General features: G+C 37.1%; 5 protein-coding genes across 6 annotated transcripts; 4 read left to right on the plus strand and 1 right to left on the minus strand.

Moving 5' to 3' along the window:
- Positions 1–24: 24 nt before the first annotated feature.
- On the plus strand, positions 25–3275 carry Kr-h2 (transmembrane protein 33-containing Krueppel homolog 2). Its single transcript, XM_014360954.2, has 6 exons — positions 25–232; positions 936–1097; positions 1173–1354; positions 1441–1508; positions 1720–1853; positions 1925–3275. Exons 2-6 carry the CDS (start codon positions 937–939, stop codon positions 2139–2141), a joined length of 762 nt encoding a protein of 253 aa, XP_014216440.1. The 5' UTR covers positions 25–232; position 936; the 3' UTR covers positions 2142–3275.
- A 415-nt stretch (positions 3276–3690) lies between these two features.
- Positions 3691–5432, plus strand: RpS3 (ribosomal protein S3). Its single transcript, XM_014360943.2, has 4 exons — positions 3691–3806; positions 4471–4790; positions 4916–5103; positions 5189–5432. Exons 1-4 carry the CDS (start codon positions 3774–3776, stop codon positions 5389–5391), a joined length of 744 nt encoding a protein of 247 aa, XP_014216429.1. The 5' UTR covers positions 3691–3773; the 3' UTR covers positions 5392–5432.
- A 303-nt stretch (positions 5433–5735) lies between these two features.
- Positions 5736–8383, plus strand: LOC106645167 (cathepsin O). Its single transcript, XM_014360957.3, has 6 exons — positions 5736–6174; positions 6354–6722; positions 6797–6945; positions 7031–7084; positions 7496–7764; positions 7851–8383. The coding sequence occupies exons 1-6, from the start codon at positions 5989–5991 to the stop codon at positions 7889–7891; spliced, it is 1068 nt and encodes a 355-aa protein (XP_014216443.2). The 5' UTR covers positions 5736–5988; the 3' UTR covers positions 7892–8383.
- On the minus strand, positions 8078–12485 carry vermilion (Tryptophan 2,3-dioxygenase vermilion). Its single transcript, XM_014360958.2, has 7 exons — positions 12324–12485; positions 12033–12211; positions 11736–11950; positions 9402–9761; positions 9082–9331; positions 8895–8988; positions 8078–8779 (listed from the first exon to the last, which is right to left on the minus strand). Exons 1-7 carry the CDS (start codon positions 12347–12349, stop codon positions 8503–8505), a joined length of 1401 nt encoding a protein of 466 aa, XP_014216444.2. The 5' UTR covers positions 12350–12485; the 3' UTR covers positions 8078–8502.
- Positions 12486–13305: 820 nt separating this feature from the next.
- On the plus strand, positions 13306–20680 carry Prp4k (Pre-mRNA processing factor 4 kinase). Of its 2 annotated transcripts, none has more exons than XM_023392013.2 (14): positions 13306–13774; positions 14148–14312; positions 14404–14656; positions 14750–15216; positions 15305–15908; positions 16000–16314; positions 16392–16480; positions 16565–16711; positions 16788–16941; positions 17005–17257; positions 17414–17652; positions 17752–18039; positions 19594–19668; positions 20159–20680. In XM_023392013.2, exons 1-12 carry the CDS (start codon positions 13770–13772, stop codon positions 17953–17955), a joined length of 2895 nt encoding a protein of 964 aa, XP_023247781.2. In that variant the 5' UTR covers positions 13306–13769; the 3' UTR covers positions 17956–18039; positions 19594–19668; positions 20159–20680. The 2 variants fall into 2 exon arrangements, with proteins under 2 accessions (XP_023247781.2, XP_089454735.1); XM_089598609.1 differs by having other exon boundaries at positions 15308–15908.
- Positions 20681–20768: the final 88 nt, after the last annotated feature.

Here is a 20768-nt window from a genome sequence, read left to right on the forward strand (position 1 = left end):
AAGTGTTGAATCTCGTTGTAAGTAAATGTATTACGTGGAACGTGGACGTGGACAGTGGTCGGTGAGGTATTTGCTCGGTGAGTACAGTCTCTGAGGAGTCGTGCGTAAATCGTGTATACGGTGACCAATATATAGTGTCAGTGTGGCGTGTGGCTACAGGTAATTGGTCATCTCCAAGAAGAGCTGAAGCTGAGGATCAAGCTCCAACAGAGATAATCAGAGTTTCGTTTACGTGAGTATGCTTTTTTGTTACCATCTACAAAATACTAGGGTACTTATCATTTGAAGAGTCGTGTTGCCGTGAGAAACAATTTTTGGTGCTCCATGTTTATACGAAGTAGACATTTAGTACCTACACTTACTTCGGTATTTAATAAGTCTCCGGGCGTTCTTTTTTACTTTTACATTTTTTGCGAGACGCTTCTCATTGAGTTTATTTATAACTTTCGATTTCAGCAGCAGGAGCGAGCCATCAGTTCAGTTTTCCACCTTATACTTATTTCCCTTTTTTGGTAGCTTTCAAGCGTACTTAATTTCATTTTTTTGCCGAATCAGCTGCACGAAAAAACTTTCCTTTTTTAGAAAGTCACTTGCAAATATGTTAATTCATTCAACACTCATTTTTATAATTGTAATCGAATCGCTTTTCAATTAAGAGAGTGAAAAAGTGTGATGTATTATATATATATAAAAAAATGTGAGTTTCATGGGACTGCAGGTTACTTAATGGAAGGTCACCAATAGAAGATTGAATACCATACAAAATAGCACGTAATTGCTACATCTCTAATTTACATTTTTCTTGCATGCATGATTATGCACATTTAGATGACACATTAATTTTCCTGATTCAGTTCTCTATGCCAGTATTAGAGAACGTTCACAACACTTCACGTAAAAATTTTGAGGTTCACATGATAATTAATTGTTTACAGAATGGCAGATACTTCAGGCGAGTCCAGAACTAATTCAGCCCCTCAAACGGGTTGGTTTGCAGTCAAGCAGGAATTAAGTCAGGATAAAATTAAAGCTGCCCAATGCGCAATAAGACTTATCACTATACTTTTCACCTTTGTATATCTACTTCCGATATTTGGGTGAGTAAACATTGTACCTTTACAAGCTTTGCGATGTTTTTCATTCAATTCTCTCTGTATGTTATTTTATTTCAGAAACCCATATGATGCCTATTATAAGGTCCTGCTAAGTTGTACAGCAACAAACATACTTCGCCTACATCAAAGAGTACCAAGAATTTCTTTCACAGCTGAATTTATGAGAAATTTGTTTATCGAAGACTCATTTCATTACATAATTTATACATGCATATTTCAGATGACTGCACCAGTAACGAGTAAGTTTTTCCTTTTACATAAAATTTAGAGAATTTCTGCACATCCGAAAACATTTTTTTTTTAACAATAATAAAAAAAATTTTAGTGGTGATCGTGCCCGTATTTTTGTTTGCTCTTCTACATTCTGCAAGCTATTCTCTGACTCTTCTCGATGTAAGTACATACATACTATCAGTAATAAGCACCTATCATCATGACACAACCAATGCTTATTAAAGTTCTCAAACTTCAAAGTCATCATATTTAAACATGCACAAACTTTAAGTACAGCATAAAATATGATCTTTTAACCATTTCTAAGAAATTTAACAACGTTGCCATATTCTTTCAACTACTAAACGAAATAAAAAAAATTATTTTACAGAGATTAGGTCAAAACAGTTGGTGGGGAGCTCGTTTGTTGATTTCACTTGTCGAATTCCAGTCGAGAAGTATATTACGGCTTTGTGCTCTTTGTGAAATCCTAATTCTACCTTTGACTGTGTTGCTTATTTTTACGTGAGTAGTTGCTGCATTATATGTATTTTCCAACTTTTTATAAAATTTAATCATGTTATTTTTTTCTGTAGTGGAAGAACCGGACTTTTCACTCCTATCATCTATTACCAATTTCTGCAGCTACGCCTGTCTTCTCGAAGAAATCAGTTTACCCGCCAAGTTTTCATTGAAATTACAAATACCATCAGTAGCATTGCTATGAAACCAACATTGCCAGTCATTCTTCGAAAGATTCTCGGAGGTTTTGTTGAAATGATGCTCAGAATGACACCTGTTCATCAACAATAAAATCACCTGGAAAACAAGTTATCCTGATGATGATGAATTTTTGAATCCTGTGTTTAACATATTTTGGTGACTAGATATGCTTTGTCACTTGAAAGGATTTGAAGACCAACGGTCTTTTGAACTTTTTTAAACTTTACCTACATAAACATTCGTAAGGTTACCATTTTGTTTAGAAAATTCATGCTATTATGTCCTTATGAACATACTCACTATAAGATGTTATTTTATAAATTTTGTTAAAAGCTCGTAAAACATATGTCATTTCATACCTTGTGAGCGATAGTCCTTTTTCAATTGAAAAATTCGATAAAAATTAAATCATTAATGCAAAATACTTTTAGTCCTAAAATTTCTTTTTATTAACGCCTATGGTTGAAAAATTTAAAGGTATGTAATTGAATTTACAGTTTATACCCTGGTACCTGAAAAGTGACTGGATATTTTTGTGGTACCAAAGGTTTTGATAAAAACGAATCTTTCTAGCAAAATGTTAAAAAGTTATTAACTTTTTTACATGTTATATTGAGATATTTCAGTGACGAATTTATAAAATTTATATGTATTTTCATTCTTTACAATAATTCCAAAAAGCGGTCTAAAGCTTCAATCATTATTTGAGATTTATTATTCGTCTTTGAATGATAAATAACAGATCCCACATTCGATTAGATTTTTTATTGATAAATTGAACAAAGATGATCATCCACTCATTTTTGAAAATTTTAGTGGACTGATAAATGTTAAAATCAAGCAAACATCAAGCACTTGTCCATTTAAATATAAAACTAAATGTTCGATGTTCGAATGGACGTTAAATATATTAATGTAGATTGAGAAAAAAAGGAACATTCGTGTTCACTATTTAGTGTGAACTGACTTGTAAGACACGTTTTTAAACAAATTTGTGCAAGTTGTATGTTACACACAAGCTGGGAACGGTTCAATTAATAATAATTTTTAAACTATTGTTAGTCTGATGTGAGTGATTGATCGTTATTGTTGTAATTTCGATTGGCCAATGCCAGAAAACTGTATCACCATGTCTTGATTCTTATATTCATACACATCAGATATACCTGACAGTATAAACACGTATGTTACGGTTTATGGTTGTTTTTTCAAATAAAATTAAAAAAAAAAAAAAAAAACAAGTAAATATACATTTTATAGTTAAATAATTCCTATTATCGTCCTGAATGAAAATGATAATTCCTTCTTGAGGACCTTGCGTTTGATTGCGTAAAAGCTTGTAAAACGGCAAAGCAAAGAGAGATCCAAAAAACAAACCATGCAATGCGACAAGGGAGCAAACAGTAACTTACTCACAAGACTGCAATTTCGTGGGCGATAGAGCCGCGCGACTGCAATGGGAAGAACTAATCAGAGCTCGAAGTGGAAAAGTCCTCCATAGCTCTGATTGGCTCTTTCTCTTGTGCGCAGAGTCTATTCGCAGCTCCATATAGAAATTACATTCCGAGTGGATGTGAAGAGGTCGTGTATTTACGCGACTGCAGCGACGCCATCTAAATACAGCTTTACGTTTTTGACACACTTGCTTTTTGTCCATGGCGCGCGTGCATGTGCGAGAGTAAGCCGTGCTCTTTTTCGCTCTTCCCGTCGTAGCTTGTAATCATGGCTGTCGCATCGATTTCAAAAAAACGAAAGGTTTGTGTCGAATTAACAAGTTTATTCATGATTATGTGCAAAAATACGCATATCAGCAAAATCTGCGATGGTTCCATTACCCGGTTTTCGCAGCTGGGTGGCTTCTGACACGATAAAACTGGAGGATTCGAAGGATACTGTTGCGGCTGACGAGGGGTTAATTCCAGTGTCCGTGGGCTGTGTTGATTTTTCAGATCAAATTAAATTATTTTATCTGCTTATATCGTTAAAAGTGAATTGCAGTTTTGTACGCGGTTTATCCAGAGGCCACGTTTTTTCAACTTTTTGAAGTGTCTTGTTTATTTTTGTGTTAAAATGGAGTTATTGAGTCGCTGAGCAGAACATAACCCTGTATTGTCAGCGATGTTTCATCAACTAATGTTTTTGTTAAGATTATCGTGATGGCATTATATTGTATACTATTTGAAATATCCGTTATTTAAAAAAGTGTCAACGGTAGCCAATTAATTTATTTTCATGACACATATCAATGTTATTATTTATTGTTTTTTCAATGTTGATGAAAATTGAATTCCTAACGTAAATATACTCAACTTTGAGATTGAACAGTGTTCGTAGTTGTAAGCAATTGCAGCTTCTCAATGCGTATTTTTGCACCAAATTTTTTATTCAATTAATTGAAACACTTTTTTGTTGTTTTTAGTTCGTCGGAGATGGAGTCTTTAAAGCTGAGCTGAACGAGTTCTTGACTCGTGAACTCGCCGAAGATGGGTACTCTGGTGTTGAGGTTCGTGTCACTCCACAGAGGACAGAAATTATCCTCATGGCTACCCACACCCAGAGTGTATTGGGAGAGAAGGGCAGGAGAATCAGGGAACTGACCTCTGTGGTTCAGAAAAGATTCAACTTCAAAGATCACAGTGTCGAGCTCTACGCTGAAAAAGTGGCCACAAGAGGTCTTTGCGCCATTGCTCAGGCTGAATCTCTCCGTTACAAATTGATTGGAGGGCTCGCTGTCAGAAGGTATTGCTATTTACAAAGTTAAACGTAGTGTAACGTTGTGATGTACTTGTTAAAAGTTCTTATAATCAATCAAGGTATCCGTATTTAAAGTTGAACTAATTTGCAAAATGTTACTCTCCTTCCAGAGCATGTTATGGTGTGCTCAGGTTCATCATGGAATCTGGTGCTAAAGGATGCGAAGTCGTTGTCAGTGGCAAGCTTCGAGGACAGAGAGCCAAGTCTATGAAGTTCGTTGATGGACTTATGATTCACTCTGGTGAACCGACAAACGACTACGTGAACAGTGCCACTAGACACGTACTCCTCAGGCAAGGTAATGTATCTGCTTATTAAATAAATTAATAAAACAAAAAAGGACATAATTCCCCTAAATACAACCCATTGTGTTTTATTTACAGGAGTTTTGGGCATAAAAGTCAAGATTATGTTACCGTGGGATCCAAATGGCAAGAATGGCCCTAAAAAACCCTTGCCCGATAATGTTATTGTTCAGGAACCAAAAGAAGAAATAATATACACCTCACCTGTTAGCGAGGCGAAGATCGTTAATCCACTTAAAGACATGGGTGCTCCTCCTGCACCTTTACCTGCAGTAGCTTGAATGATTAATTAATTATTTTCAATAAAACCAAAAAAATTGAATTTGCTGCTTTGTCATTTTCATTGAAGTAACCTATTGCATTCCACTGAAACGCTTTGTTATTAAGGCACCAGGAGCACTTTACCGCAATCGCACACATCTGTGGTAATTTTTTCTTAGTTTTTTATCTAATCGCGTGCGTAGCATCGCAGACGCAGTATACTCTTGATTATTGGTCTCTTGAAGCGCAAACTACAATGCCGGTCTGTCTAGAATATGTACGCGCGCGCGCGTTTGTGTGCGCTACGACTTCTACTAAGTCCAAGCAAGCATTGCACTGTGACTGTGCAGTGTGTGCACATGAACAGTGCCATAGTGGGTGTCGATTGTGCACTGTGAAATATCCATTTACCTAAAGCCTTGTAAGTCTTGCATCTTATAAATATATTCCTCAGTGCGGCTCGCGCGCGTACACTGAGAGCTGAAAGTAGTGATTTGAGTTGTGTGCCGCTGTACATTCGTGAAAAAAGTCATTAAAGTTTTAATGTGAGAAAGAAGGTGATAAGCGTGCGTTGTGTGCTAAACTTTAGGAATGGAGTTCACAATTAAAGACAAGTAATGGAGTGGAAAACGATTGGTTTGGCAATTTTAATTATAAGTTTGTGTTTTTTTGCGATTCCCATAAGAGTTGAGCCCGAAAAAAATCTTGAAGATGTTAAGTTGTTTGAGGCTTACGTTAAAGAGTACAAGAAGCCGTACAAATCCAATCCTGAGGAGTATGAGAGGAGATTCGAACGATTTCAGGTAATTTTGCCGGGTTTGATTTTGGATTGCAGAGGAACAGGTGGGCGATTTATTTTTGTTTGTTTACCAACAAACGAATCGAGCGTCTTTTTTTTTCTTTTGCGTATTCGAAAACCTGTATAATTTAAATATTGAGGATTAAAAATGTAATTCTTATTTTTATCAAACAATAATTTTAGCTATCGCTCCGGAAAATCGAAAAGTTAAACAGATTACGAAACACAGATGAAAGTGCGCGCTATGGCCCGACAAATTATTCCGATCTGACTGAGAAGGAATTCCTGGACCTTCACCTACGCCCAGATCTTCCCGAGCGCAGTGAAAGACACCACAAGTGCCATTATCATCACATTCATTCGCACAAGAGATACGAAAGAGCAGCAGCAAAAGAATTGCCAAAGAAATTCGACTGGAGAGATAAGGGAGTTATCACTGCTATCAAGAGTCAGGGTGCATGTGGAGCTTGCTGGGCTTTCAGTTCTGTTGAGACAGCTGAATCTATGTTTGCCATTGCCAATGGAACTCTCAAATCATTCAGTGTGCAAGAGGTGGATTTTAAAATTTTCTGATGGTTTTTGCTTGTTCAAACAATTTCTAAAAAGCAGCAACTCATACATTTCAGATGATTGACTGTGCAGGAAACAGTAATTTTGGATGCGATGGAGGAGATATTTGTAGTTTGCTCGAATGGTTGGTGGCCACCAAAACAAAAATATTACCTGAACCTAGTTATCCACTTACCAGGACGACGGATGTTTGCAAAATACAAAAGTAAACGAAAAAATCAACTATAGATTAACTTTTAGTAATCTGCAGTAGAATAGAACATATATTTACCATTTGATTTTAATCCTAGAAAAACAACAACGACACAAGAGGGTATCCTAATATCAGATTTTACCTGTGATAAGTAAGTTGGTCAAAAATATACGTTAGCGTAATTTTATCCAAAGTTAATTCCTTCATGTTATTTTTTAAGTCTTGTATAGATGTTGTGCATGTAATTACATGGTTTGTTATATAAGGTGCACACGTGATTGCTATTGCGAGTAGTAGTTGTCCTTGAAAGCGTAAAGGATCGGTAATATCTATTTTAGATGGCTTGAATCGTTAAGTAGTGAAATTTTAGTTTTTAAAAATCATTTTAAACATAATTTGCCAATTAAAAATAATGAGCTTAAAAAATGGAAGAAAATGTCGTGTATAAAAAAAAAAAAAAAAAAAAAAAGAAATAATCATAGAAAGAAATTTGTGTCGATGTTTTTATGATGTATAATCCTCGAGTACATACAATTATGTAAAGATCGTTGTCCTTGTTTAGTTTTGTCGATGCCGAGGACTTACTTCTAGAGCAGCTGGTAACCAAAGGACCCGTTGCCACTGCAGTTAATGCTCTGTCCTGGCAGAATTACCTGGGTGGTATTATTCAGTTCCACTGCGACGGATCTTTCGAAAACCTTAATCACGCTGTGCAAATCGTGGGATACAACAAAACAGGAGCGATACCCTACTACATCGTTAGAAACTCCTGGGGTCCATCCTTTGGAATCCACGGGTACTTGCATATAGCGATTGGCAACAATCTATGTGGTATTTACTTACTTTTTCTACCACTGTAATCTGCATCATGATTATATGAAGTTTGTACGATAATTATTTTTTTCGATCGTTTGCAGGAATAGCGAATCAAGTTTCCTCTATGGATATTGTTCATTAAAAAATATGATTAATCAGTGGATTTGAGATGATGTGCCTATTTAGACATACATTGTGATTTTTATATTGCGGTCCAAGTATTTTTAACGAGATTTTGTAATTTGTAAAAATATTATTATATTGACAAAAGATGAGAAAAGCAATAATACTCTTCCTTACACCTACAATAAACAAGTAATATGCGACTATACATTCTAAAATCCACGCTATTTCAACCATTGTCATTTATGTTGTTTTTTTTGTTGAATGGATGATTGAAATATATATATGATCGACACTAATATATAATAGGTAACGATCGATTAAAGTTTATATGTATAAGATAAAACAACCAAAAATGGTAGAGATAGGTGTATTTTAAATACAGATTTTTATGGACATATATTTAAAAATTTCGTCGACAAAACACAGTAGAAGCAATAAATCTTTTAATGCGAGACATATACATATATAATATACATAATAAGATATATGTATGTCGTAATAAGTAACCGTTAGACAATAAAAATTTACTAATAAAAAATAAATTATTGTTCACGAATCACACTAACTTTTATCCCCTCGACCCTCAACCCATATGTAAAAGTGATATGCACATAAACAATGAACACATTAGTCGTCGCTGCCAGTATTTTCGTAATAATTATTACTGTCGCTTTGATAGCCGTTTTTTCCGGTTTTGTTTTCAAAACCCGTTGAATTGTACGACGACGAGCCCGTCGAGTCGTTGAGCGACGAGTTTTCCAACGAAAGAGCCACCTCCTCGAGGCCCAAGCCCCAAGCCATCGATAATCTCGTTTTCATGCGCTTGCTCAGTGGGGGTATTAAATGCCGGGGTATTAGGAACGTCGAGAGGTTGAACAGGTCGACGAAGACCTTGTAACGATCGCTGAAACAACGGTGTCACTCGTTGGTAATGTGCATAGTATTTTCTTTTTTTGTCACCTACTAATCAATATTGTGTGCATTTATATTTCACACTACTCGGCAAATACGCTGTATACCTCAAAGTCGTTTTCAAGTAATGATATCCAGACGAGCCGCCGGTGCCCAGCTGCTGCGAGCCGATCATCCTTTGGACCATCAGTACATGATTATCTGCGAGAGAAGCAAAACCCATTGTTCAGGAAAAAAGGTGAAAAAAAGAAAAAAAAAAAAGAAAAAAAAAAAAAAAATTTGAACTGAACCGACATCTCCATTTGGTGATGAGCGAGTCAATGTCCATGAGAGCCGTGAGAATCTGGTGGGGCTGGCTGAAGCGGGGCTCGTCGCGGTACAGGGTTATCATGACCGCCCCTTGGAGGGCTGCGTGCGAGAAGCGGCGCTCGCCCCGCGAAACCAGGGCATTGTGCAGGCTCTCATTGAAAATCGAGTCGAAGACGGCTTGCCGAGCCGCGACGTTGTTCAACAGATGCTTGCGAGACTCCTCCTTCGTTTCGGCCTGAACAGACGCACGTACATATATTTTTGTTTGATTTAAGTGATGGAAAAAAAAAAGGAAAAAATCGTACATCCGCCTGATCGCGCTGGTCCTGGAGCATCTGCTCGACGGCGCGCTCAAACTTGCCCCAGAAGTCAAAGTCGTGGGCCTCCAGTCCGGGGGTGCGGGCCAGCCACTTTTGCACGAGGTGGCTGAGGCTGGGCTCCTCCTCGCTGCGCCGTATCGCCTCGACGGCGCGCGGGTCGCGGCCAAAGACGCGCGTGTAGTTCTGGCTGTACTTGACGCGGTGCTCCTGCTTGACGCCCAGCTTGTTTTCCAGCAGGCGAAACTGCATCGATTGGAAACCCGAGGCCGGGCACAGGTAGTCGCGGAAGGCCATAAAGTCCAGGGGCGTCATCGTTTCCAGGATCGACACCTGGTCCACCAACAACTGTCGGTGGAATACGTTTTCCGTTGCATCCATCATTTTAATATATTATTCATACATGTATAAAATGTACATCGATGTATCGGTCGAAGAAAGAAGCGCAAACTCACGTTCAATCTAAATCTGAGTTTTTTAATTTGCGCTTTCTTTGACTCTCGTTTTGAGTATATTGATACATATATGCTTTTATTATTATGATGATTACAAGTGACAAAAAATAAGAACCAGTACATGGAAAAACGTATGAATTTCGCGTTTCGTCAGTTTCACTATCTAACTGTACGTATATATACACACTATGTACGTACGGTTGATAATAGCATAGCGATGGTAATTTTGAAATAATCTTATTTTTTTGGAAGGACAGCTGAGACATTCGCTTTTTTTTATCAATACCCAACTGAGATGAGTGACGATATCCGAGTAAAAAGAAAAAAAAAAAAAAAAAAAAAAAAAAGGGAAAAACCGCTATTTGCGAGAAGTGTTTAGAGAGATTATCTGTTTGTCTACAAGTGCGACAGTGTTATCTGTATATATTATATTTTTCATATAGAAATAAAAATTTTTGGATCATAACAGTGGCATATACGTGTACACGAGTTTCCGATGATTATTCGCTATTATAGGTGTTAATAATGAAGTACTGAAATAAAATTTTCATTCAAAAGTAAGATTGCATTAACGCTGTACGCGAGCTATTTTTCTCAAATAGTATATAGCAAGAAAAAAAAAAAAAAAAAAAAAACCGATATCGCAATTCATATAATCTGTAGCGTGACCACAAGTATATACATATATATATACATATAGACGCGTGTAAGGCATGGTACGAGTTGAAGCTAGAGCAACAACTATTTCACGTCCATAGTCCCGTATGGATATTGCGTAATTATAAAACGAGAGAAGGGAGGACAGCTTGCAGGTGTCGCGTGACGTATCCCCGTATCGACTTACCCCACGGCCCTTCTCACAATATAACATTTGCCGTCTCGATACAGCGGCACAATCGTAAAAATGTGCACGCAACATTGATATATACGCGCAGCTTCTTGTTTTTTTTGGCCGTTTTATTGCCGCCGAGCGCTAAACTTTTTTACAATTGGCAAGACCCCTTTGGTGGCACACGCGTTACATGCCGGTCCGAGTGTGATTGTAACAATGTACGTGTATGCACAGAGGACGAGATTACCGGGATTTCGTAAGCTCGATCGTTGATAAACTTTTTGTGACCTGTTGTTTTGCGACTCGAGACTTTTTGCTTGTAGGTAAACGCATCTGTACATTCGATCTGACCAATTGGACAGAAAAAGGGGTGATTGGCCTCGCTGTTGTCGGAAGTCGGTGCACGAATGACTTACACTTTTTTTTTTTTTTTTTTTTTTTTTTCCATCATGGCGGAATGAATTTACTTTTTCTTTGCGCGCAAATATTTGTGGCTTTCGTTAAATATACAAAGAAAGATAAATCGGTAAAAATACACGCGAGCGAGACAAACCAGACTTATAACGATATGGTGAAATTGCTCTTCTCTCTTGTACATGCCACTATTCCGTGCAAACGAGAACGCGCGTAGTTAACACGGGCACGCGGTTATTAATAAACAAATCTCCCTGTCGTTGAAGTTCCCAAGATTTTTGATATACAATCATACACGTAACGATGTGCACTACATTTAAAATCACGAGCGATGATAAATAAAAGAAAAATAACCAAGGTCATGCCTGGCCACAAGGCGGTGATGCTCTTTTAGCGCGGAAGAAATTCAATTAAGACCCTTGCCGCGATGTAATTGGCTTGTCGCCAGGGGTTGTTCACCCACTTGGTCATGTATAACCATCACACCTGCGCTACATATATTTATACACAGGGCCTCGCGCTTACTCATGTTATAAGTACGTATGATTTGGAAAAAATCCAAAACTAGTAAAGTAAACGGTTACACCATGGGTTTTGCGGTACGCGACGGTATGAACTCACTTTGAAGATGAGCACTATGCGATTCAGCCGCTTAAGGATCTCCAGAGTTCTCGACTCGTCGATCGCCTCGGAATCGCCGCTCGAGCTGCTCTTTGCTCCATCGTCGTGCTGGCAATCGAAGGAAAGATGAGTTTGCCGATGTCTCTCGTCGTTGTTGAAGAGCGCCCTTATGGAGTCGAGCTCGAAGATGATTTGCTTGAACCACAGCTCGTAAGCTGAAAAGCCAAACCGATCGATTTATCATGTTTTTTTTTTTTCTCTCTGATTTCGAGTATAGGTAAAATAGTATTCGCCTACCCTGGTGTGTGACGATGAAGAGGTGCTCGTCGTGGACTTCCTTGTTGTTTTCCGTGCTGAGGAGTCTCTGGGCGGACAGGATTTTGTTCAGCATGAGGTACTCGCCGTAGAGCACCCCCGGACCCTCCATCAGGCAGGTCGTGCCACCACTGCCACCGCCACCCGGGCTCGTATTATCTCTTCGGAATTTCAATAAATCAAAATTAAGTATACGGGGAAATGTTTCATTGGCTTTGCCCTTTGGTTTTCGTATACAGCTACCACGAAGAGGGCAGCTTTGGGTATACTTACGTCCCGTTTCCCAGCGGGCAAGCCATGTCCCATACGAATTTGTGCGGCTCGACCGTACACCCAAGTTTTTCACATCTAATGATTCAATCTTTTTTCGTACGGCACAGAGACGCGGAGTCAGACCCGAAAAGTGCTCTGATTCACTTTATTGCTTTGTGTATATATATACTATCTCAGTGTACCTGCACCGAGCGTATAATGTACATTACCTAAAGCACTGAATCTAACTTTTAGTATATACAGGCAATCTTTTGGAAAAAAAAAAAGAAAAGAAAAGAAAAAAAGAAAGAAATGCGCTTGTATGGGGTAAAATATGTTGTACAACAACCAGGCGGGCGAGTCGCGAGGCCGTACACGAGCGACTGAAGATGCGGATCCAGTGCGCTATCTTTTTAATGCCCTCCGGTCGAGTTCCGCGTGTGGCTCTCACATTTGTGGAAATACCTTGTTTATTTCATTGCCTCTGTTATGTTTTATTACCATGAATTAAACTCTCGGCTACGCCATGTATATTTTAATATATATTATCTTTTGTGTCGTTCACGTTTGGGAGTATTATGTAATCCTTTACATTGAAAACTTTAATTGCGAGTAGGTATATACTTACTTGTGCTTTACCAGCGACTTTATGAGTGGAGTTCGCGTGTGTGTTATTTGTTACAATATTTAAGTATACATATAACCTTGCTAGCCATCGGGTAATCTTTGAATCACAGAAAAATATATACTTGTGCCGCATCGAAAAATAAAATTGACCCTTTACGACCATAACAACAGCTTCCAAGCCACATTTTTGTACGCATGTAAAGTAAAGGTCATGCACGTACAGTCGTTGTTGCTGAGTGTAACGTGCGAAATTTCGAAATTGGCGCTACGTGTGACGTCATATTAGCAAACGCAAACGCCGTCGCCGTCGTCTACGTCAACTACTTTCAGTTTCACATATATACACACAGCTATACAGTACAGCAGAGAGAGAACATATACACTTCACACTTTTGGTCTGCTCTCGTGATGGTTACTGAGTAAGCTAATAAGCTTAATATCGAAACGTTAATTAACATTAATGAAGTGCATATTATCAACAAGATAAAATGGGAAAACGATAACAATAATGGGTGTACGCAGAACAGTTACACGTACATTAGAAACCGCTTTAGACTGAAACAAGAAGCAGATTAGATTAGCGTGTGCGGTGATCGTTGGTGGTGAAAAAGTTCGAGGCGAGGTGCGCGCGGTGCGCGTCGTCGTCATCACACAGCGACGCATCAGCGGTGAGCGGTCGCAGCGGATTATACACTTGGCTGGCTTGGTTTGCGCTCGCCGTCCGTCGTCCTCATCCTCGTCCTCGTCTACCCATCGTAACGTTGCTTATTGTTGCTACATAGCTCGTTGCCGGAGAGATATTATACCCTGCTGCGTGCCGCAACCATTACTCCAGCAATCATGGGGTAAGTTTTCGACTAAATTACGTGCGTTTGTAAAAGGGTCAGATGTACGAATGCTCTCGCGGTAAGTTATGGTAAGGGCGTACGATACCATCGTCTTTGAGAGCTAGTGATGTCTGTCGTGGCTCTGTGTGTGCATGCACGCAAATGGGAATATTGTGCGTTACGTTACATATTGTCAAGAGTGACGAATAAGTACATCTGAAATCTGGAGCAAAGAGTTTCGCGTTTGTGTTTGTGTGTATGTATAATATACTGGATTGTTGTGAGCTCTTAATTTTTTTTTTTTTTTCAATCAAGGTTAGATTTAATGTGTTCTATCAATTAGAAGTGACATGGGATCATTGGGCTTTTTTTTTTTCTTGTTTATTTACAGAAACTCGGACATTGAGTGCATTACTGACTCCAAAAAAGATCCTGGTGAGTTGACCGACTCCGATGTGTCTTTGGAGCACAAAAAGAAAAAGAAGAGGAAACATAAACATAAGCACAAAAAGGACAAGTCTTCGGACAAAATTGACAGCAAGATGGAGAAAGAGAAGTGAGAATTTTTGTTTGTTTAAACAATCATCGCTTGAATTTATGATGTTTTTTCGAAAAATTGCTTTGATTTTTTTTATTTATGATTGCAGAAAGAAACACAAAAAGCACAAAAAGAAGAAGAGCAAGATGAGCGAAGAGAACGGGAACGGAGCTGTTATTAACAAAATTGTCAGCTCGCTTGTTAATAAAAAAGAAGTTAATGGCAAATTTAACAGTAGGGTCATGGAAATTGGCGAAACTGAAGATAGCGAGGAAGAGAAGATGGTAGATTTGGATTCTGATGAAGTGGACTGTGCAATTATTGAAGATGACATAGATTTAGAAGAACTAATGAAACAAAAGGTAAACCCGTGTACTTGAATTTTACAAAGTTGATCAATGATTATATCTTTTTTTTTCTTATGTAAATAATGGATTTTTGTATTCAAATTGAAGGAGCGTCTTCAAGCTTGTTTAGTACAATATTTATCCGATGAATCCGAAAGAGATGCGAGAGCAAAGAAAAAGGAAGAAATACCGGATGTGATATTAGTTGAGGACAGTGGCGATGAGATCGTAACTGAACCCCTCATAAAACGTCCTCGGAACTCCTTAACACTTGAACCCCGAAAATTGTTGAAGTCAGATAGACGTGTCGTGGTCGACATGGATAGAGGTGAATTTGACAAAAAGAGGTCCAGAGACGAAATGGACAGAAGAAGAGAGTCAGATAGAAAACGTCATGAGAAAGATAGAAGCAGAGACGAAGTAAAGAGAGACGACAGTAGGCAATCCAAAAAGCCTTCTGAAAAGTTGAAGGAGGAAAACAGGAGGGATGATGGCATGAAAAAAAAGTCAGAGGATGATAGACGCAAAGAAGCTAGCAAAAAAGAAGACTCAAGGAAAAGAGAACACGAAAAGAGGTAAAAATTTATTATAAAATGACAATAAACATGTATTTATAAAATAAGGTTCTGCCAACACAAGTTTTATTTTTAATTTTCAAAACAGTAGGGATGAGGAAAAAAAGCGAGAAGTAGAGAAAAGTAGCAGCAGTAGCACAGCTCGGCCGAATCACGATTCCTCTAGACACTCGCATACGGCCAGTCGTCAGGAAAGCAGTCGAGACCGTCATGTCAATCGGGATCAGCCGCACAGTCGCGATTATCAGAGTTTAGACAAGCATAGCCGAGAAGGACAAAATAGGCATAGCCGGGACAGGCATAGCCGATCAGAACTCCACCGAGAAAGAAGTCGAGACCGATTGGATTCACGCAGAAACCACGATAGACCTCGATCTCGCGATGGCAGGCGCTCCAGGAGTTTGGGCAAGAACAGAGATTGCGACAAAAGTCGAGATCGTCACAGACGATCGTCAAAGTCGCGATCACGGGATCGGAGTCATAGAGATCACAGACATAGTGGTCGGGATCGTGAAAAGAATGGTAAACGCGAGCGTGGCGATAAATTCAAAGACTCGTTGTCTGAGGGTCTCAAGCCTGAACATTCTGATAGCTCTAGTGAGGAGGAAATAAAAGATATTGACATTGAGGAGGATGAGGATGAAGAGGCCATTATTGAGCGCCGCAGAAAGCAGAGGGAAGAACTTTTAAAGGTGTGTATTTAAAAATTTTATGTTTCTATAACGATTTCTGCGATAAAAAAAATGAATAAATGCTAAAATAAATTTATTCCTAAAATTACAGAGGCTAGGAGCACCCAATGATGACTCGAACTTTTCATCTGATATGAACGTAACGAGATCACCACCGTCTGAGCATCAGTCTAGCACGTCTAACAATAATTCAACTGTCAATAATATTAATAACAATAATAATGATTCTGCTTCAGAGAGTCATACACCACCATTACCTCACAGAAGAAAGTACAAAGGTGATGAGAAGCTCAGTCCCGACAAACAAGATAACAAGGGTGACAAGAAGTTGGATGATAAGCTCAATTCTAAAAAGTCTAATGAATGGGATATGTTTGCTGAAGTCGACAATCCTGGTGATTTCAATGTAAGTTGAACACTATCAGAAATTTTAAACGTGTTCTTATAAAAGCCATTGTTGAATGGATTTTTATCTCTTTATAGAGTCCAACAGTTGAAGGTGGTAAACGCCTTGGTGGACCAGATAACCCCAGTTTAACTGATAATTGGGATGATGCTGAAGGTTATTACAGGTAAATTATTTCAATTAAAATCCATTAAAGATCCACATTACTTTATTATTATTATACATTACAACTGAATTTATTTTATTTAAGGGTTCGCGTTGGAGAAACGTTAGATTCACGTTATGTCGTGTATGGTTACACTGGACAAGGTGTATTTAGTAATGTCGTAAGAGCTAGGGACACTGTCCGAGGCAGTATGGATGTTGCTGTAAAAATTATTAGGAGTAATGAAATAATGTACATATCATTTTAGTATTAACGTCATTGATTATTGAATTCTATCCATGACTAAATTTTTTACATGTGATTTCAGGCACAGAACAGGTTTAAAAGAATTGGAAATTCTTAGAAAATTAAATGATGCTGATGCAGAAGATCGTTTTCATTGTTTACGATTGTTTAGGCATTTCTTTCATAAAAATCATTTGTGTATGGTTTTTGAATCTTTAGCCATGAATTTAAGAGAGGTACGAATATTTCATCAATTTTGCGTAAGTATTTAAAAAAGTTTCATGGTTTCCGTTTTTTAGGTACTAAAAAAATACGGCAAAGATGTTGGTTTGCACGTAAAAGCAGTCAGGTCTTACACGCAACAGCTTTTTTTAGCCCTAAAGCTACTCAAACGAGCAAATATATTACATGCCGATATTAAGCCAGACAATATTCTAGTCAGTGAGAGCAAATTAGTATTAAAGTTGTGCGATTTTGGATCTGCGTCATTTGCTCACGAAAATGAGATCACGCCTTACCTAGTTTCAAGATTTTACAGAGCACCCGAAATCAGTAAGTATTTCGAATTTTTCATTTGATTCATAGTACCTGTACATACGTGCGAAAAAAAGTGTTTTTTTCAACTTATTAGTTCTCAAAGTGAAATAAGATAACTAAAAGTAGCCTGCAGATAAAAATTTTCAATTAAATGATGGACACTTTTTTTAGTTCTTGGAATACCATATGATTTTGGCATTGACATGTGGTCTGTTGGCTGTACGATTTATGAACTTTATACCGGTAAAATCATGTATTCCGGCAAAACAAATAATCAAATGTTAAAATTCTTCATGGATTTAAAGGGCAAAATGCCAAATAAGATAATTAGGAAAGGCCAGTTCAAGGATCATCATTTTGATACCAATTGCAATTTTCTGTACCATGAAGTTGACAGAGTAACAGAGAGGGTAAGATATTAATAACACTTTAACCTTCTCGTTTTTTTAAAAGAAAGTACTCGCAAATAATTGATGGTTTCGTATTTTTTCTTGCTTTTTCTGTAACAGGAAAAAGTAGTTCAAATGTCAACGCTGCCAGCTACCCGTGACCTTGGAACAGAGTTGGGTCTTGGAAACTCTTTGCCACCGGAACAGGCGCGTAAGGTCACCCAACTCAAAGACCTGCTCGAGCGTATCTTTATGCTGGACTCTGCCAAACGGATAACTGTTAATCATGCACTAGCCCATCCTTTTATCCAAGAAAAAATCTAGGAGAGTTAATACCTACCTGTGCAATAGAATTAACCTGACCAGGCAGCCTCGCAAACTCTTGAGGACAGACCTACGCCACATCGAGTTTGTACATTTTTAATGGACGAAATACAATAATCGTACTTGCATCTCCTTGTCGAATTGAGGGAGAAAATCTTTAATAAACATTTCGCGGCGTGAAACCACGAGGGAGATTTTTTCGTTTCTTTTTCTCCGCTTATTTTTCTACTTATTTTCATTTCTATTCCAAATAATAATTTGAATTTTCATTAGACTTGGTTATTTGTTGTTGTCTAGTTAAAATTTACGTTTTAACTATTGCAAAGTGCCATGAAGTTGCTTGCTAAAAAAAAAAAAAATTTCGATGAGATAACGATGGCAGCGTTTCAATATTCTAAATGTGTCACATTTTTTGTGTAAAATAATCAAAATCACCCTCGTGAATTCTAGACTATTTTAATGAAGGAAAGTAACATTTTGGGGTATGTAATATTTTTTCCTATATTCTAATTGCAAGTGTCTTACCGAGACATCACTATTGAACATTATAAAGTGTTTCATAACAAATTGTACAATATATATATATAATTACAAATCGATTGACGTGTATAGATTTTGCAAACGTGTCTAAAAAAATGAAACATTTTAAGTGATTTAGAACGCGTTTAAGGAGTCTTGTAATATAATTTTCCTGAATTCTTATAATTTTCGTAAAGCTTGGAGAATAATTCGATAGTTGAATGGTTGAATTTATCACAATGAATTCTTTAGATTATAAATACAAAATAAAAAATGTTTTCATTGTACTGACAAATAAAATTGTATAGCGATTTAGGAATGCAGCACACTTTGATCGCACCAACAATAACAATGTATGTGTTTAATATGAAAGATTAATCTTGAATTAATACTGCAAGGGATGTTAATTTAAATTGTTGGCTTTAGAAATACTTTTAGGATTGTGCTTAAAACTTTTTTTTACATCAACAAAAGCAACAGACACACTTTTTTTTTTATTTTTTTTTTTTTTTTTTTACAATGTGTTCATTGGACGGAAATTTATCAGGTGATAACCTTTTTAATTAATCATGTCTATTTTTTTAACCATCATTTTTACGTTGATTTATGAGAACATACTTGTGCTACTGTTATCAATGTAGGATATTGTCTACTTAAATTTATTTTTATCTAATAAAGTAAAAGTTTGATAACAAAACAAAAATTCGATTATTTTCTAGGCACCATTGCTGCTCAACAGGAGTGCCTTATTTAAGATTACACAAGATAGTCGTTTGTATGATGAATCGAAATATTATTTCATTAATCAACAATTGCAATTCTTGAGATTGTTAAATTAATTTTATTTTTGTTATTCTTCTTGATCAAACGAATATCCGATTTTTAAGTTCTCATTACTAGATTATGTTAAATATCTGTAAATATTTTCAAACTAAATTTGAAATTGCACGACAAATTTTGAATTATCACTGTTATCACCAATTACGTAATTGTTAACAGTCAAGAGACTACTTTCAAAAAAGTCTAGAAGATTTACTTAAACCAAAACATAATTATAATGGCTCCTTATAAAGTTGTTTTGAATGATGACTGGATTGTACGAGGCTGCTTATGTTTCAGATCGGTCTTCACGACTTGATTTCATCGGTTAAGCAACTGGACCTTTACACGGGCCTTAGCTGTTCCCGTTGCAAGGTATTCAAAGGGGACTGTCTTATGAGAAATTTATTACCGTAATCGGCTTTTCATTTTATTAGTTTTATTACCGTTCATTTTTTCTTTTTTCGAATCCATACTTTTCTCACATTTTTAAGCAATGAAAAACAATATTTACTTTTGAAACACTGGATTATCCTAAATTTTTGAGATTCGTTGCAATTGCCATCTCGTTGATTTAAATAATTTTTTGCCACCAACATGATTCGAACTATTAAAAAATTAGTGATAAACCAGCTTGCTTGCATGATAAGTTCATATACATGTGAACTCGTTATTAGTTTCTTTTTCACGAAATGAAATAAAATTTTGAAAAAATTTTTCATCTTATCGGTCAGAAATAACGCAGTACAAAAGAAAAGAAAAAAAGAAAAATTGTTTTAACTGTTAATTAATCAAATATCATCCAACTCGGTATTCAATGCTTAAACACTTCCTAATTATCAATTTGGTAATGTTTCAATTGTAGCCCTCCCTGAGCGGAGGGGGAACAGTGGAAGAGAAAGGGAGAGAGAAAATCATAGAGAATAACGGCTTTATAAGAAAAAGAAAAAGAAATAAAAGAGAGATCCGAATAATATGAGCCGCGTCGCACTGACACTAGCGCACCAACGACTCGGCCACACTAAATAAAATATTCGCTAAACACCAAAGAGAGTATTAGTAAGTATGAGTCGGGGGATCAGGTAAGGTGTCAGTAATTAGTGATTAAGACTTTGTTAATTGAATGAGTAAAAGAGTTTCAACTTTCTTTTTTGTAGGCCTTTCGTACGACCTCGACTATTTTAATTTTAATTGGCATGTAGATTTCAGATTGTTCACTCTCCAGTAATGCAAACGTTTTTGTATGAAAAAAAAAAAATTTAAACGTTTTTGTTAACGCTGTATAGCCATTACGAAGCAGAAATGTTGAAAAATAAAAGTGCTGCGTTGAGCTGTGTAACTATGCTGATTTTTTCAAAATTTGTCTTCAATAAATGATTGAAGGTAATAAACTTATATTCAATTTACTTAAAAATGTTGTGAATTATTTCCCGTTGTACCCGTTTATGATGTCCAATTAGCCCTCCTCATGAATT

The sequence above is a fragment of the Copidosoma floridanum genome, unplaced genomic scaffold (genome assembly GCF_036245765.1).
Source record: "Copidosoma floridanum isolate Cflo_tuat_1 unplaced genomic scaffold, Cflo_Japanese_pri ptg000006l, whole genome shotgun sequence".
Lineage (NCBI taxonomy): Eukaryota > Metazoa > Arthropoda > Insecta > Hymenoptera > Encyrtidae > Copidosoma > Copidosoma floridanum.

What these genes read in the sequence shown, in the direction of transcription:
- Kr-h2 (XM_014360954.2), top strand. Translation starts at nt 937, where the DNA reads ATGGCAGATACTTCAGGCGAGTCCAGAACTAATTCAGCCCCTCAAACG. An exon ending in TATCTACTTCCGATATTTGG is followed by an intron (nt 1,098 to 1,172) that starts GTGAGTAAACAT and finishes ATTTTATTTCAG; the next exon opens with AAACCCATATGATGCCTATT. An exon ending in ATTCTCTGACTCTTCTCGAT is followed by an intron (nt 1,509 to 1,719) that starts GTAAGTACATAC and finishes ATTATTTTACAG; the next exon opens with AGATTAGGTCAAAACAGTTG.
- RpS3 (XM_014360943.2), top strand. Translation starts at nt 3,774, where the DNA reads ATGGCTGTCGCATCGATTTCAAAAAAACGAAAG. An exon ending in CGATTTCAAAAAAACGAAAG is followed by an intron (nt 3,807 to 4,470) that starts GTTTGTGTCGAA and finishes TGTTGTTTTTAG; the next exon opens with TTCGTCGGAGATGGAGTCTT. An exon ending in GGAGGGCTCGCTGTCAGAAG is followed by an intron (nt 4,791 to 4,915) that starts GTATTGCTATTT and finishes CTCTCCTTCCAG; the next exon opens with AGCATGTTATGGTGTGCTCA.
- LOC106645167 (XM_014360957.3), top strand. Translation starts at nt 5,989, where the DNA reads ATGGAGTGGAAAACGATTGGTTTGGCAATTTTAATTATAAGTTTGTGT. An exon ending in GGAGATTCGAACGATTTCAG is followed by an intron (nt 6,175 to 6,353) that starts GTAATTTTGCCG and finishes CAATAATTTTAG; the next exon opens with CTATCGCTCCGGAAAATCGA. An exon ending in TCAGATTTTACCTGTGATAA is followed by an intron (nt 7,085 to 7,495) that starts GTAAGTTGGTCA and finishes GTCCTTGTTTAG; the next exon opens with TTTTGTCGATGCCGAGGACT.
- vermilion (XM_014360958.2), bottom strand. Translation starts at nt 12,349, where the DNA reads ATGGCTTGCCCGCTGGGAAACGGGAC. An exon ending in TGCCCGCTGGGAAACGGGAC is followed by an intron (nt 12,212 to 12,323) that starts GTAAGTATACCC and finishes GAAATTCCGAAG; the next exon opens with AGATAATACGAGCCCGGGTG. An exon ending in CTTCATCGTCACACACCAGG is followed by an intron (nt 11,951 to 12,032) that starts GTAGGCGAATAC and finishes TTGGCTTTTCAG; the next exon opens with CTTACGAGCTGTGGTTCAAG.
- Prp4k (XM_023392013.2), top strand. An exon ending in AAAAGAGAACACGAAAAGAG is followed by an intron (nt 15,217 to 15,304) that starts GTAAAAATTTAT and finishes TTTTCAAAACAG; the next exon opens with TAGGGATGAGGAAAAAAAGC. An exon ending in TTGACAGAGTAACAGAGAGG is followed by an intron (nt 17,653 to 17,751) that starts GTAAGATATTAA and finishes TTTCTGTAACAG; the next exon opens with GAAAAAGTAGTTCAAATGTC.